The following is a 17,135-nucleotide window of genomic DNA, read 5'->3' as shown; positions in this document are numbered from 1 at the left end:
ATATTCAGTGCTAATCAGATGGACCTTCTGGAAGAGGGTTAAGAGGAAAGGAGAAAAGACAAAATCAAACAAAAGAAGCTTTGAATTGAGCCCTGATTGAAAGCTGGCGATTACTAATTATGTGTGGGTGAATTACATGTTAATATTCAGTGTCTCTGAGGGTCTGCATTCACTTAAGAGCTGTAATTTCACACCATATTTAATATTTTGTTTTGAAGCAAACACTACTCTAAGGGCCCTGTTGTCTTGAGAAATGGCATATCCTTTAACACAGGGCAAAAGGAAAAAGGACACTGCCTAACAACACATCTTGTGGTTAAGACCTGTGAGCATTAGGAGAGCCATTAAGAATAAACAACTTGCGTATTTGACTTAGTAGTTTGGGAGTATGATTTAGATGTGGACAAGGGTATAACTAGTCTTGTACTGGGAATTAAGGGCAACTTCCCCATTATTAGTAGACACATAGCAGTATGTAATGAGTGTAGGACCCTGGCAGTCAGACCCTACAGATGGTACAGTAGCTCCCATATACTTCCCATATGGTTGCTTTTTCTGACAGTCCCTTACTGCTTCTTGTGGCTCCTAGCAATTCGTCTTTGCTGTCTTTCCAGAACAGAGACCCCAAGGATTTTTTTTTTCCGTCCCCATCTGAATGAGGCTCACACCTAATTCAGAGTGGTGTCAGCTGAGGTATCCTGAGCTGCCTTTTCCTAGGAGCTGTGTTTCACATGAGCTGTTATGGACTAGAGGCTTGGTGAGAGGATCAGGTAAATTACCTTCTCTCTTAGTAGGTGGGTTAGGTATATTGTAAAGCAGTCAGTACCAGTGTGTAGGACCCCAGGTATGAGAGGAGTGCTGTCTGGAACATCTGGTTTCTTTCAGAAAGGAAGGTGATGTGGGGGGATAGAATATAAGAAAATAAAGATAGTGTAAAAAGTAATCTCACCCCTAAGGAGCTGCAGCTGGGCCAATTATCAAAGATTAGGAGCAGACCTGACTTTAACAGGCCACAGCTGTAACCAATAAGAAGAAGAGTGCTATAAAAGGGTTTGTTGGCTGGTAGAGAAGGAACTGGAGTCAGTTGGCTGCTTTGTGAGGAAGAATCAGTGCTCTGAGGAGCTGCCCATGAGAAAATACCAAGAAGGTATGAAACTTTTGTGATAAGGAGACAAGAGTATGGAACTTCTGCTATAACAGGTGGCAGATCAAATGAAGTCCCCCAGACCCACTCTTCATTAAAACAAAATCTCTGGTGTCAGGCTGCATCCTTGCCTCTGCAGGGATGGCTTCATAGGCCACCATCCTGTCTTTTAAAATTGTGTTTTGTAAATTGTTTTGATTATTTGGAACAAAAAAGACTGTATGGAAGCAGGGGACTTCGAGAAGATTGTGTGTTTTGCTTTTTTTATTTCCCATATTGTCCTCTGTAGTTATAATTATTTCATGGACTATTGAGTAACACTATTGAGCTACTCTGTGGGGTGGGCAGTGGAAGTTGATACACAACGGCATTTTAATGCTATGTCACTTCATACTCTGAGACTGGATTTTGTCTTTGCATTTCAGGTCTGTGGAGCACAAGCACATTTGCAGAGATTTGCACTAGAATCACTAAAAATAGGACTGAACATTAACTAAGAACAGATTCTTTCTCACAGGGAAAAACAGGCTTACTTACTTTACTCAGAATCATTAATTCTGTTTAATAAAACAAAGTCTTAATTTAGCTCCTAACAAGCCCTCAGTTTCTCTGCTAACAGTAACAGTGGCTTAAACATTAGTATGAAAATTAGTCACAGTTGTCCTTGTAGTCTGAAAGTTAGTTTCAGAAGTGTTTTTTTCAGAAATGGATTTAATAAATTAGGAAATTTCTGGGCATTTTCTTTTTTCATGACTTATAAAATGTACTGTCCAGAATTCTAATCACAAAAAAAACTATTACCTTGGTAATGTAATTAAATGTTTGTTTTCATGTGTACAGCCAACATCTGTAATAATGATAAATTTGTTTCCCACCATTGCTAGCAGAGGCCCTTTTCTGTACAAGAATTTAATAGGTAGTAGGAGATGTTGGCTCCTGTTACTCTTGAGTTTTATGGAAGCTGCAATAAAATGTCTAGGATTTTCTCTTCATCTTATTTTGTGATAAAAGTTTGAGCTGGTGGACATTTCCACTGCAGCAACTCAGCTGAAGATGCCCTTAGGAGCTGGAATCTATCCAGATGATATTTTTCACTCATCATTGTGGCACTTCCCTGTGGCATCCAGACAATTGTGACATAGTAGCTGTTGGACTGTTGAAAAAATCACAGCAACTTGAAAGCTTTTTTAAATCACAGCAAAGAGCCTTGTCCGTACCCTGAAATGCACAGAACATATCAGCAAGCACGTAACATGGGTGACTGATTGGGAATCAAATGAGGTTTGCAGCTTGTTTGATGGCCAGTCTCCTTTTGCTGGAGAAGAGGGGGAGGCAGTTTTTCTTGCATTCTGATATTTCTCTTCTCCATCCCTCTCTAGCAGCTTGCAGGCTTGCTTTTATATGTGACCCCGCAGTACCATAATAATGGTTCTGGGTGCACATGAACATTTTCTTTGCCTTCACCTCTCTTTCTCTCCTCCCACCCATCCCAGATGAAGTGGCAGGTGGACTGAGTGGGAGCAGTGTGAACTCGGCGCAGAGAAAATGTGTGACTCAGCAGTTCAGCAGGGAGCTGCTGAGCAGAAAGGCAGCTATTCTCCTTGCACGCTCTGGCATCAGGTTGCTGTTCCCTCAGGGATGAGGAAAAGGTCTTTATGGATGGAGATGTGAAGCTCCCCCCACCCCCTTCCAGGATGGCCAAGTGTCTGTGTATTCTTTTCAGCAGAACTTATTTCAAGTAGAGAGGAAAGTTTCTTCCTCAAGTTTGTTAGAAATGTTGCCAGTGAAAGGGGAGAAGCATCGGGCTGGAAGTACGTAGACCTCGGTTATCTGCCTGACTCGCTCTCAGATTTTCTGCACAGCTTTCCCTCTTCCTCTGTTTTGATGTGTCTTTCCCTTTTGGTAATTGGAGTTCGGCATAAAAGCAGCAGCCAGGCTCCACTAGCTGAGCTTGGAAAGTGCAACTGTACAGTACTTTTCCTGGCAAGTAGGTATCGCCCCTTTTCCTCTGCACTGTCAAAGAACTCCACAGAGAACACTTGCCTTCCTCAGGAGGCTTCTGGCTTTCCCCATGCTACCTGGGGAGGAGGTATTATAATGGAGGGGCCATTGCAGTGCCTATCTAAGCAGTTTGGTAATGATGAAGAAGTTGTGGTATTTTATTACCAATTCTATGTTTGTCTTTCAGAATGGAGGACTGAAGTAGATTTTTCTGTATAGATGAATCAACAACAGGTAGATATTTTATATCGGTGGTTGTTCTTACTAAAAGCTCAATTTTGAAGCTGTGGTTTGCATTGTTGTCACTGAATTTCTGCAAAACACATACACAAGAAAAGCAAGCTGTGGGGTAGTGTTTTCTTGAATCTTCAGAGAGCCTGAAACAGTGACAATGGAGAGCTGTTGAGCTGCTGAGTTCCCCTTGATGGGCATATCAACCCATGAATCAGTGAATGAAATACAAATATTTCCAGGGTGATCTTTTTAACAAAAAATACTCAGCTTTCCAAATCCTTGAATGTTAGAAATTTCAGCTGTTCCCCACACAGCTATGAATACCTGCAGCCTGGCTCAGCTTGTTCTTACAGTCCAGGGTAGATATACTTACTGCAAACTAAAAGCATTAGAAATTCTCAGATTAAGTAACACACCTGTGTTGCTGCTATGTAGGCTCAGTCTTGGTGAAGAGTCTTCCATTCCTCTGTAACATGTCAGAGAGGGTAGTTCCAGTTTCTTGGACCTCTTACTTAAATTGATGGTATGTCAGGCTTATTTCTTTGCGAGTTCTGTTACAGACAAGCCTGCAGTCCTACTAAGGACCACGGGATGGGTGCCTTGCATTATTTAGTGGTAAATCTAGTAGGATCCATGGGTCTGCCTGGCTTATTCGTTGTGTTTGAATTAAGCTGTCTTATACTTTCTGAAGTAGCTCTCAATGTGGTTTTGCATTACAAATGAAAGATCTACTAACCACAAGCTCTTGGCAGTTTGGACTTTATCCAGAATGGAATTGGAGGTACTGAGGAGATTGCATTGTAGTAAATCCCCTCTACCTCCAGTCAGTCAGTAGTAGGTAGCTGTGGGGTGTATCTGGGGAGGTTTGGGGGTTTTTTGCAGTTTTCAGTCTGGATACATTTGGGGCCTAGATGCTCTCCTCCTGAGCAGCATTTTACTCAGCCATTTGGAAAACATAAATGTGTTGAACTCTTGTAAACAGAGCAGGTCAGGAATCAAGCACAGTAGCAGTTGTCATAGTCAGAAAGGTTAAAAAAATGAATAATGGGAGAGGAAGCATCCCCAGTTTTCAACACAGATTATTATATTTTCAGTGTAAATTTTCAACATAACTTATCAGATCTGATGAGTCAGGAGTGCAGACAGAATCAAGAAGAAGCAGACTTTCTTTGGTGGTGAATTTTATCTGTCTGTAAACAGTAATGTTGTCATGTTTACTGCTTAATAAATTAGATTGCTGTTCATAAAGAAGTTCAGTGGAAGTTTCAGAGTTAAAAAATAGTGACCCACTGGTTGGTTTCCTGCAGAGTGAAAAATATAAGTACACAAGTTGTTTTTGCCATGCAAGTATGAGAGGTCCCCTTTCTCTTACCCACTTCTTCCCATACCACTGCAGTGCAAAAGGAAGCTTATTATTCAATTTCCATTTTTATTATGTTGCAGTGGCAACCAAAAAAGAGATTGTTTTCTTAGCCAATAACTATCTCCTAAAGCTCCGTTCTTTGGACAGACAGGTTTTTACCCTCCAGCACGAGCTGCCTCATGTTCATGTGCATGCTTGAGGTAGTTCATTCAGGTTTGATGTGTCTTTGTCTTTCCAGGGCTTGGACTTGTCTGCAATCAGGATGTCTTATGATGTGTGTATTTAATAAGGTCTTGATCAGATCTGTGAGCTACGATGCCAAGGGCTGTGTCCTGTGTGTGCAGTTGAGGTGCATGTTAAAACTCTTTTCAGCAGTGGACTGACTACTATCTCAATAGTGTACTTTCATCTGCTATTCTTTCATCAACAGCAGTTTTCCCTAGCAGTCAGATGGAAATTAGAGGCAGAGATTTCATTAGGCAGTTGCATTTGGACATCTGAAGATGCAGAAACCATGAACAGCCTTGTGACTCTGGTCTGAAATGCTGGTAATCCTGATGGGTGTGAGATATTGCTGGCATACCTCATACTTTGTTATGCTTCCACTCTGTGGTCCATTCCTACAAATTCTCACCACGTGTGGCTGTCATGAAGATGTAGACAAGTTCAGAGGGAAATGTACCTCAATACACCTAAAACAATTATGGCAATGCAGCCCAGCTGCTGTGGTGTGTTGGCTGCTGCAGCTTGAGACTTGGCAGAACAGGTGAGGTCTCTTTTGCTCTCCTGTCTTGTGTATCTTGGAAGGTAAAACCCACAATCCACCATTAACGAAATTTGTATTTTCCAGTGAAGAGGCAGTACTCTCCAATCCAGAAGCATCATTCCACAGAGACAGTGTGATGGATGTACATAAATATCTAATAACTGTATGAGTACTGTCTCTTCATTGCTGGGGTGCATTTCTTTTTGTTATAAAAACAGTTTTGCTGAGGAATAAGTCTTTCTTGCAAAAATACATTGTTAAATTAAGTCTGCCAATGGAGCAGTGCCAATTCCTTGAGCATTAGCACCCGTGTACAAGTTCCTTTTAAAATGTTAACTTCCTTAGGAAATACAGCCAGGATGTGAGGTTCTGAGGGGTTGTTTTTTGTTTTGTTTTTCTCTGAAGGCTTTAAGTATGATTCAGTCGAGTTACAGAGCTGCTAATGCTTCACCCACAGCAGGATTTGATGGGATCGTGGCATGTTTGTTACTGTAAGGCTTTGTTGACTTGCTTGTTATTGCTACAGTGCCTTTTAGTATTTCAGCTAAGACTAGTACTCTAAGTACTTGTTTTTCTGAGAGTTATATAGGTGTTTTTCATTCTTCTGCCTGTTATGAACCCACATATGAAGTCAGAAAAAAAAAGATACAGGGGGGTTAAAATGAGCATTGCCAGAGTTAGAGAAGCCAGCTTTAACCTCCTGAGTGAAGGAAGGGTGTTTCCCTATATAAATTATTCCATAATATGATAATATGTAGTGCTGTGCCTTGTATTTTTGGCAGCTTGTTTTGGTGGCACTGTTTAAAGAAAGAATGCAGGATGAATGGATCCCTGGCATGATCCAGAAAGTGCTTTTCCCTGAATGGCAAGGATGAGTTTAAGTTTATGGTGCTGTTTTGAAATTTCAGCTTGTTTTCACAAGCCATATGGCTGCTACAGATGTCAGAGACCTTTTAATTCTTCTGCCAAAGGCTTTTTTTTTTCCCCCTAGCAAGTGTAGTCTTATGCCAAAGCAGAAGTACTCATGGAACTTAAATCCCCCTCTCTGTGATGCAGGAAATGAGGAAGCTATCACATGGATCACGAGCAGGGGAGAGGCTCTGTTCGTTCCTGCAGGCAGTGATCCTTTGCCAGCTCTCTCAAGACCTTCACATCACCTTGACACAAGAAAGCTTCACTGGTGTTTCACTCATTATGTCATCTGCAACTGAAAGAATCCTGGGCCCATTAGGGCAAATAATACAGGAGTATAGGATTGCAAGATGATGTGTGAGTGCTAATTGAAGTATTGTTTAAAGCTGGCATGGTTAAATACATGCAGAACCTGAGGTGGGCATCATTATATTTGTTAGAATCTAATCTTTTGGGATTTGTAGAAGAAAATTTTTGAGTGGACTTAATACTAGATCTTCTCTTTGTATATTTAAGGCCTGTATATCTTTATTTATATGTATGGATTCAACCAGTTCTCCCTTATTTTAGTTCTTACACCTTTTGCCTTCTGTTGTGCTAGTGAAAATACCTCTTGATAAAAGTGTCAGTTCTGCAGAGCTGGAGTCCTGGGCAGCCAGGTCCACAAGCTAGGTCTCTCTCTACCTTATGCAGTGAAAATAATTGACAGTAAGAGTGGTCTATTGTCCTTCATATAGTGCAGTTGCAAGAAGGAGAATGTGACCCCCACAGTTGTACAGGTGTTACTAGACAACACTGGAATTCCAGGAGTTGGACTTGTAGGCTGTGGAGAGGCACAGATCCCCATGGTTACAGAGTGCCCTAACTTTGACATCTTTGTTCTAAAAGATGCAGTTAAGTGGCCTTCATGTCGTTGTATTATAGTCAGGGGTTTGTTTCCAACAAGAAATGGCCTTGTAAAATCTCAGGCTGTTACAAGCATGAAACAAAGAAATGCTGTTTACATGCTACATAAGGCAGCACCTTTAGTCAGTTTAAAAAAAAAAAAGTTCTGAAATATGAAATATTATGACTTATAAAAACCAGCTGAAAGCTGACATGAAATCTGCATTCCTTGGCTCCTTGCATTCCTTGGTCTGGTTGTCTTCCCAATGTTGTTTTAGTTTTGCACTGTGTATCTTTTATCTTGAGATTTGGGAAGGAGTGTGCAAGACAGGAAATCATCGGAACCTGAAAAACAGTAAATATATTCATTAATCATTCTTGGGGACAGACGTGCATTATTTAATGCAGATAAAGGAAAAGTAGAACTTAAACTATGTTTAGTGAAAATGGAAGGTTAGAGACTTGAGGAGCAAACAACAATAAACTATAAGAAAGTAGATATTTTTGAAACTTCAGATCTCAGCCACAGGTGCATGTTTCTCTGCAAAGGTAACAAAAATAGTTTCTGACACAAAGATTCTGTCCCTGCTAAATTTCAAATTCTGGTTCTAAAACACAGAACATAAACATCCCACAAAAATAGCAGGAAAAATTGGCAATCATTAACAAGTTTTTTCCTCTCAATTTTTGTTTGAATCTAGTAAGACATTAAGTCGTTTAGAAGCTTGAAACTTTTCAGCTTTAAGGACTGAGCGATAGACTTCCTGTGATGTCTAGGATAAAAAAAAAAAACCAAAAAAAAACCAGCATTAAAAGATTAATTCTTACTATGGACAGACCCTCAGCTGATACAAAGATATATTTCATTTTATGATTAGAGCTATGGCTAGTTACTGGGTGCTTATCTGACTTAGCGTTACAAGTGTGGGACATTTAGAGAAATGGTTGCTGAGAGGAAAGTTTTCTAGAAACCTGACCTCTACAAATCATGCAAGGGCCAGTGGTGAGGCCTTTGCCTGGGACACAGGAGGTTGGTTTAGGCTTAAGTCTACAGTGTTGTACACAGGCCAGCCTTGGGGCATTCCTCATGTCCAAAGACGTAAATCAGTAGTACTTACACCTAATGATTCTGATCTTTCACTCCTTACTTGTAAATGAATTTATATCTACACAGACGCTATTCAAAATACTGTTACTGAGGGAATAGCCACACCAGTGGTTATTTCCACTCAACAGAACAGCATTGCAACATTATTAAATAGCTCTTGAGTATGAATTCATCCAAGAAGTGGGTTATTGGAATAAAGTCTATTTTATTAGTGCCTTAGGACACTCAGCCAAAACCCAGAGTCCCTGAGCACTATTCAGACGCATAAGATGAAACGGTCTCTACTCAGAAATCTATAATCGGATTATACAAAGCAGACAAATAAAATAAATAGAGAAATTGATATATAGGAAGGGGCAAAATGGGTTCTCTGCCATCACATAGCTGGGAAGCGTGTAGCTAGGCAATAGCACAGGTAGCTTTTTTTTAAAAAGTAAAAATGAAAAAGTGCAGCAATGTAAATGAGAATTTGTTAACAACAAAGCCCAGAATCTGCACCTCCGGAAAGAAAGGGAAAATAATTTATCCACCCACACTCACTTTCTTCTGATGAAGGCAGGTGAATAAAGCTGCACTAATAGAGTGTGACGCTCACAATCCTGAGCTGCGCTTGCTGAGGCGGAACTGAAAGGTAACCATCATCTCCAGGAAAACAATAGCCCCGCAGCCCCCGCGGTGCCTGCAGGGTCACATCCCATTCATCCCCTGCGCATGTCGTTCTCACGTGAAGGTTGTTCCCGTCCAGCTGTTATGGAGTCAGTGGATGAAGCTGAAGGACGGCAAGGAGAGCTGAGCAGGAAGGAGCAGTCCCTGAAAGCCTCCCAGAAAACAGCAGTGCTCGGTTGGCCTCCCCCGTGGAATGGATTAATACCTGGACACAGCATGTATCTGTTTGTCCTCTCACAGATACTGGTAAGGCATGGTTTTGGAATGCTGGGACCCTTCTTTTAGGTTGGGAGGTTTCCTCACTCACTGTAGACATAGCAGTGGGAGTGGGTGTAGTCCTCATTTCTGCAACTATCTCTCACAGCTTTGCCTTGAGAGCAGCCCCTGCCTTTTCATGTCCCAGACTCCCATCCCATTTCCTGCCACCCTGCAAATGCCTCCTTTGCCAAATGACCAATATCCCACCAAATCCATTTTCCATAGTTGATATGTAGGGGGGTAAAGACCTATGTTGTTTACAAGTGGAGCAGGAGGTGTGCTCTTTCAAGCTGTGGTGTGGGTTGAGGTTATACCTCTCTGTGAGTGTGTTAACATAAACTACAAAAGCAATGACTTTATATTTAACTGTGGTCTGTGCAGCACCATTGAGTGGTTTAAATGAAAAGTTTCTATGTGTGTGTGTATTTATAGTGATACCTATGTGAAACATGGCTGTTTGTGAGAGGCCTTAAGAGCCTTTTAATAACATCCTAAATTCATGGAATTACTAGTTTTGATCTAAAAGTAGTAGTCCTGAAAGTTCAGAAGCCAGAGGAACCTGTTGCTCTTTCAGTGTTGCTCCACTTGCTGGGCAGCCGTTTTGCCAGTGAGGGTCGGAGGGAGCCTATGTAACTCAGTGATGCACATCTAGTGAATAGTGGCTCAGCTTGGAGCCTTCAGTCTTTTTATTCATGTTAAGCTGCAGCCTAGAAAATACCTGACTTCTTAAAGCAAAAGCGATAATCAACGTTAAATCAGTGCTAACTAAATTAGTTAATTATGCAGTCTTGAAATGAAAATGAATGTGTGCATAATGAGAGATGCTAATTACGTCTTTTCTGATTGATTGCACAGCTTCTCTGCATGATGCTGTGGTACAGCACTTACGGGACCATCCCAGCAGCTCAGAATGCCTTTGACCTGCTCTCTTACTTGCTTACCCCATTTAAACAGGTTTTTTCAGATCAAGGGGAGGTAAGTCCCTGTGCTCCTCTCTGGTTATATAGTTGATTTCCGTAGCCTTGGGTGGTGCTTCTAATATCTCTTCTGATAAGTATAATATGTGTGCATTTCATGTGTATATCCTGAAATGGTAGAAGAGTTTCCTGAAAGCAGATTAATATTTTATCTTTGGGCTGAACTTTTGACTATGACATTAGGTCAGCACAGCAGATTTTTCATTAAGTGCAAATTATTGCAAATGAAACAAAGCAATAAGAAGTCATCTCATTAAGGCTTAGCCCACAGTAAATGGAGAGCTAGAACTTTATTTCTTAGGATGAGTAGAAGCTTAAATTCTGGAAGAATGGATCAACCCATATAAAAGGTGCAAATCGCAACATAGTCTTAAAAATATTTTTATTGAGTGTTTAGAACATATCTGTGTATCTGTAATACATTCAGGAAATGTATTTCAAGTGTACTAAGTGCACAGATTCAGTTATATCTACAGAGCTACCCCAGTAAAATTGCTTAGCTTCTCACCATGACATGATGACATGTATACCAGAATGACTCATCTGATAAATTACTGGTAATTATACCCAGTGCAGATTTTTCTAGTGTGGACAGAACCTTAATTAAGTGGTGAACAGCTACTTTCAAAAATCTGATGAAATAGATTTGCTATCAGAATGCTTAGATCCATTGTACATAATCTTTGAGGCAGAGGCTTTGCAGTACTAATAGAAAATCTGATTCAGTGCCTTTTGTGATTGAAGTACAGAGGAGACTGTTTTCTGTTTCCTCAGTGTTTATGAGCTGCGTGTCACCTGCTCTTTTGGAGTTTTTTGAAAGAAGCACTTTTTCTTTTGCAGTTGGCTTTATTATGCACAGAGCTCTTCACAGACTGTTGCATGTCTTATTTGCAGGGCCTCAATCATTAACAAATTGTTGCTCCTTACAGAAAAACACTCATTTGTATAATTTTGACTTGCAATAATTGTCCCTCACAAAGGAAAGTGATTCCTAGAATGCACCACAAGAACACCCCAAGTATGACTCTGTACAGATGTTCATGCATATGTTTGAGGACTGTTTATTATAGCACTATTTATTGTGCAGATTTACACTTGAAAACAGTATAGGCAAAGAAATCTTCTGATGTTAAAATAAGCAAATGGAAGCTCTTAATTCAAAACTTCTCATTAGCTGCACTATTATGGGAAAAACAGTGGAATTCCTTGCTCACTAAAGTCCATTAGAACTGAATTTTGCACCTACTACAGAGAACAGGCTAAGCTATAGACTACTAGAAAACAGCTAAGACATCAGAATTAGTTCCACTGCCAGTGGTGTGAATTAACCTGATAGTGTTTCACTGAATGTGTAGAAAGCACAGAAAACTCCTCTGTGGCTGGATTCTATTTAAGGATCCCCAAATCCAGGAACAGTACTAAACTTTGTTTAAAGCCCTTTACCACAGTATAAAAATCACACTGACTGTAGCAATGAAGTGTTGGTCCAGTCTGCAAAACTAAATTGTGGATTCAGATCTCAACTTTGGCAAAGCATGAGGGTTGGAAGCAGAACTCCTGTTTGCCTTGACAGTGAAATCTGGGGTTTAGACCTTCTGAGATATGCTGGGGCTTAGAGATGGTTTCAGTTTCAATCTTCTCCAAAGCCTAGCTTTTTTGTTTTTTGGTGCTGATGGCAGCTTTTCCACAGGTGAGTATGATATCAGTATATCTTCAAGGGAAATAATACACACTTGGCCAAGAACATGCAGACACTGTACTGTGCCCCTAAATACTTCATGAATTATTGTCTATTCTGTTGTCCCACAGAGCCTGACTACAGTTGGGAGTGTTGTGGTTTCATACATCCTGCTGTCTTTGGCTTCTCTAGGACTGCTATTTGTAGGATCTCTGGTAAGTTACGATACAGCACAAACTGTATTCATGCCCTTTTTCTGAGTTTTTATAAGATGTCTTATTTAACAAACGTTGTTGGTGTTGTGCCCAAGTTGATTGTAAAGCATCATTTTTGGGGCTGTTTCTATATAATTATCTGCCTGCTTTATGTAGAGGAATTAGCCTTACTCAATTTCTTGATGAATTGGGGATTGCACTGGAGTAGAATGGTGTATAAAAATAGTTTTTCCACAGATGGGCAAACCATTTCTACTGAAGTAGAAGGGATGTGTCCATTAACAGGACCATCATCCATTGATTGCAATGGCAGAAGGAGCTGTTCCAGACTGCCACTGTTCTTCTGAAGTCCTGTTAGATGTAGACCAAGGCCCCAGCTGCAGAACAAGCTTAAGTGGCATGACTACAATTAGTCTAGTTAGCTGTCAGCTGTTGGGGAGCAGCAGTGTGTTGTGTTTCTCCATGGATTGTGTAACTGGCACGAAGTTTTGTGCTAGATGGGAGAGCTATGGAGAGCTCTGTCTTGTCAGGGAGCTCTAACTGAATGTGGCTTTTCAAACCCCTCTGTGCTGTTCTCTGAGAGTGGAAATGCAGCTACTGAACATGCAGGCAGAGCATCACCTCCTGTCCTTTCAGAGGTGCACTCCAGGTAGCTTAGGAAGTTGAAGCTGTGCTGTGTACATGCTGCTTGAGTGATGGACAACATAATGAAATACATCCCAGAATCATGGGACTGTAGGTGGGCAGAGATTGCTAGTCTAACATCCTGCTTGGAGCTGGGCTGTTGTCAACACTTGGTAAAGTCAGCCATGAAATTTTCCACTCAGCTGTTGAAAACCTTCAGGGAAGGAAGGTTTGTAATCTCTCTGTGTGTGCCTGTGCCACAGTCATGTAGCACTTTTGGGGAAGAGATGCTTCCTTGTATCTCATCTGAATTTCACAAAAATGTCTGGGCTGAATTTCTGCAGGCTTGTGGCCATTGTCCCTTGTGGTATCAGCTGATACTACCAAGAAATGTCTGGCTGCATCTCTGGAGCTGCCTTTCAAGTAGTTGCAGGCCACTGTTGGATCACCTCAGCCTCCTCTTTGCCAGGCTGAACAAGCCCAATTCCCTCCACCTTCTTCCTGCACCCTAGACCCTTGACCTCCTTTGAAACCCTCTACTGGGACCACTCCAGTTTGTCCATATTTGTCTTAAACTGGGGAAACTAAATTTTTAGACAGTATTCAAGGTGCAGTTCCATCACTGCCAAGGAGAAGGGAATGCTTCCTTTGATTTGCTGGCCACACTCCCTTCTAAGAAGTAATGTCATATTATATGCCATGGATAAGTTCACTCAGAGGCAGCACAGTGGCAAAATTTTCTGTTTAATGTGTCAGGAAAATAGACTTTCTAAAAATCATTCACAAGGCAAAGCAATTATAGTTAATGCCTCCATTATTGTGATCATTCATGTAGGCAAGGAGCTTAGTGAGGTTTATGCAATTTTCTGGGTTTTTGATGCTGCTGTACCTTATTCAGATTAATTTCGTCCTCAAAAATAAACTTTTGGTAATTCTGTTATTGCAAAATTAAAAAGAAAAAGACACCTAAGAATTCTCAAGAACTGTATGAGCTCCAGATAAATTACAAATTTGCAGCAGAACATTCTGGACTGAAAATCTGAATAGCAGGGATGTGATCTTAGCATATTCAGCTATTTCTCAGTGCACAAAAACATTTATTGCTGACCCATTCTTAGCACAGAAGATAAAGTTAAATGAAAGCTCTCCATGGCCAAAAATTCTGATCTCTCTTTGGACAGTTTTGCATGTGAACTCCTTTCAAGTGAACAGGAGCAAGTCTACCACTATAGATTAAAGTAGACTTGGCCCATTTTTGTGTTGGTTAAAATTTGTGTATAGAAAACATTTTCTAACAGTTTTCATGTTGGCAAGTTTGCACTGGTTTTTATTCCTGTGGGCTGTGCTAAGACTTTTTTAGCTAGAGTAGAGGCACAAATGTCACTCTGTGTCACCCTACTCTGTGGATAAATTGCTGGGCCACAGAGTATAAAAGTGTCCTGTGAGTTCTGATCCGCGGTCCATCTTGCCCAGTATGTTCTCTCTGACATGGACATTAGGAGCTAGAGACTGTTTAGAGAGAGCACATGAGCCTTGTCCCTTCCTACCTGTCACCTTCCTCTCAGATGTCTGAGGTCATGCTGCTTTGCAATTTGCAAATTTGAAAACATCTGCTTTTATCAGTATTTGCAGAGTAAGGTATAACATAGTCACTGGCAGAACATTGAAAATGGTGATTGGACCAGGCAGGGTTTCTAAAATCCTAGCCTGGTGGACAAGAGATTGTTGCATGAAAACAGTTTTCTTTATTTTCCCTTTTGTCTCAGCTGAGTTATCTCTCTCTCTCCCTCTCTCTACTTAAAATTGATTTTAAGCCATGTGCTGCCTAGAAGAGACCTTGAAAGATTATTCCTTTGAGAGTGCTTTTATGACCAAGCCCTTCTTTTCCAGTGTTGAAATTGGCACTGTCCTGCATGACATCCTTATGTGTTTTAGTAGCCTAGGAAGAGAAATCTGACCTTTTTTAGTGGCAATTTTTAAAATTCAACTGGTCATTTGAAAACCACATAAGAAGATGACAGAAGAGGCTTTTACTGTGGAAAATGTGTTCTTAGTCTCAAAAGGATGCGTGACAATTAAGTACAGTTTGTATGGCATTAGTATGAGTGATACTACTCCTAGTTCTATGCTAGATGGATGAAGTTGGCCTAAGGTTCCAGATCCTGGAATTCAGAGGTGGACTTGAATTTTTTACTAGAAGCTGTGTGGAGCGTTTGAAGTCTACTGATCTGATTTACAAATCATCTAGTCTGTCACAGCATCTGTGCAAACTGATATGGTTCTGAAATTGTTTAGTTTCATGCAATTTCAAACCAAATTTTGTTAATTTGTAATATAAACTTTCATATTGCAGTTGTGTCTTAAAACTTCACAGGATTCATTATTTAATGTTCATACCATATTCAAATCAGATAATTAGATTATAGCACAGTCTGTCCCCTGGCCAAAAACTGATACAGGCATTTTGAGCCCCAGGATCAGGTACATCATAATTGACGCCTATTCAAATAATGAGTTTATGCATAGATTTGGGGTACAGTGCCTGGTTATTAAAGATGTTCAGCTCAATTATATTAACTTAAGACAGCTATATGTAAATTTCAGATGGAAAGCCATTAAATCAGGAGAGGTATGATTTGTAGAATACTATAGTGGATTTTTGTTTTGTAAACAAGCCTGGGAAGGATAAGAAACTGAACAAAAGGACAGTGGTATCATGTTGGCGTGCATATGATGGTCACAAGCACATTCCACTTCCACTGTATCCCTGAGTTAAGCCTGGCTAGCTCTGTGGAAACCTCTGTGGCTGAAAGCAGGTTTGAATGGGTAGATGTGAATCCTTGCAACACACACCACAAAGCCGCTCCTGCATGGAACATTCCTGTTCTCTTCAGTACTCTCCAATTCTAATACAGATAGCTGGAATGCTGCCCTAAAGACCCTTGCCCTAGGCTATATGGAAGGGCTGGCTACAAGCAGCAACTTTTTAAAATGTTTCTTTCCTCCAGTTTTGGCACCTCCTCAGAGCCCCACCAGACCCCCCCTTTCCACTGCAAGAGGACAGACGGCAGTCTGTGAGCCGGCAGCCTTCCTTCACGTACTCAGAGTGGACAGAGGATAAAAATGAAGATGACTTTCTAGATCTGGATCCCGTACCAGAGACTCCAGTCTTTGACTGCGTCATGGACATTAAAGCGGAGACAGACCCAGCTACTCTGACGGTTAAATCCGTGGGCTTGCAAGAAAGGTAGGGTAGATGTGACTAATAGGGAAAAGTCTGCTCACAGATTTTGTAGGTTTAGGAGTTCTGTGCCTGGTAGGAAGCTTTATTGCCTTTGTGAATGTCACTTTCAAATGTGGTTGTGAAGTCAAGCACCTGCTTTATTTCCTGTCCTGTTTTCAGTCCAGTCATAAATACAAGCATGTTACTTAAACAGCACACAGTTTCTGGACATCTGTCAACAAGTGCTGTTCTAAAGCATCATTTCTTTCCATTGAATACATCTATTTGTGTTTGATCACTCTCTCACCATTCTTCAAGACAGCACCTGCATTGCATGAAATCCCCTATAGAGCAGTAAAAGCTTTTACCTCTGAAAGTGGTGGGTCTTGTTGAATTTTTTTTCCCCCAGTCACTTGTACTGGAGAACTAGTCTTTTCTCCAAAAGCACACCATAGAAAAAGTGACAGTCTTCAATATTCTTCATATAAATGAGTTAATCCAGAAGTAAATGAATTATTCAAATGAACCCAGTACTGAAACTTTGGGGTGAGCTGGTGTTCACCACTTGAACCATAAGGGCATCTTGAAAAGAGGAGTTTCTCTGGCAAGTTAGGAGCTTCTCAAAGAGGTTCACAGCTAGGAAAGGGCAGTTTCAAGACTAAAGGAAAATCTTTTTGTTTTGTGTCCTTTCAGTTGTCTTAGTGAAACAGAACAAAGGTCTTGATGATAGAATTCCTGTGAAGAAATTCTGCAAAAGTGACAATGTTATGAATAAGAATGAAGTTATTGAGGGGCCCAGCATAGCAAAGTATCACCTTTCTTTTTTTCTCGTTTTTCAAGCTTAATTGGAGTGCTAACTATAGTTAATTCTCATCTCTAAAGCTTAAAACAAAGGACAAAACATAGATTTTAAGAATACAACAGCTGATTTTCTGAAGCTCCTCAGGATGCAGTAAAAGGGAGTGTTACAGAAGAGGCTTTCAATTTGCACTCCTGTGGGTTTAGAATGGTTTTTATTGCTTTATGGTTTGTTATAACATTGTCCTAAAATTTTATACCTTTTATTGTTTTAGTCTCCCTT

The 17,135-nt window shown here is 40.6% G+C and overlaps 1 protein-coding gene across 1 annotated transcript in view; it reads left to right on the top strand.

Moving 5' to 3' along the window:
- Positions 1-17,135, top strand: part of PTPN5 (protein tyrosine phosphatase non-receptor type 5) — a 78,310-nt gene that overhangs the window by 34,560 nt on the left and 26,615 nt on the right. Inside the window, exons 3-6 of the mRNA XM_041481079.1 lie at positions 9,159-9,325; positions 10,193-10,312; positions 12,124-12,207; positions 15,840-16,078. Of these exons, the coding sequence (XP_041337013.1) occupies positions 9,159-9,325; positions 10,193-10,312; positions 12,124-12,207; positions 15,840-16,078 (610 nt within the window). The remainder of the gene's footprint in view (positions 1-9,158; positions 9,326-10,192; positions 10,313-12,123; positions 12,208-15,839; positions 16,079-17,135) is intronic.

Source organism: Pyrgilauda ruficollis, unplaced genomic scaffold (assembly GCF_017590135.1).
Source record: "Pyrgilauda ruficollis isolate IOZ18807 unplaced genomic scaffold, ASM1759013v1 scaffold55, whole genome shotgun sequence".
Classification (NCBI taxonomy): Eukaryota; Metazoa; Chordata; class Aves; order Passeriformes; family Passeridae; genus Pyrgilauda; species Pyrgilauda ruficollis.
This window is presented reverse-complemented; position numbering and strand designations above follow the sequence as displayed.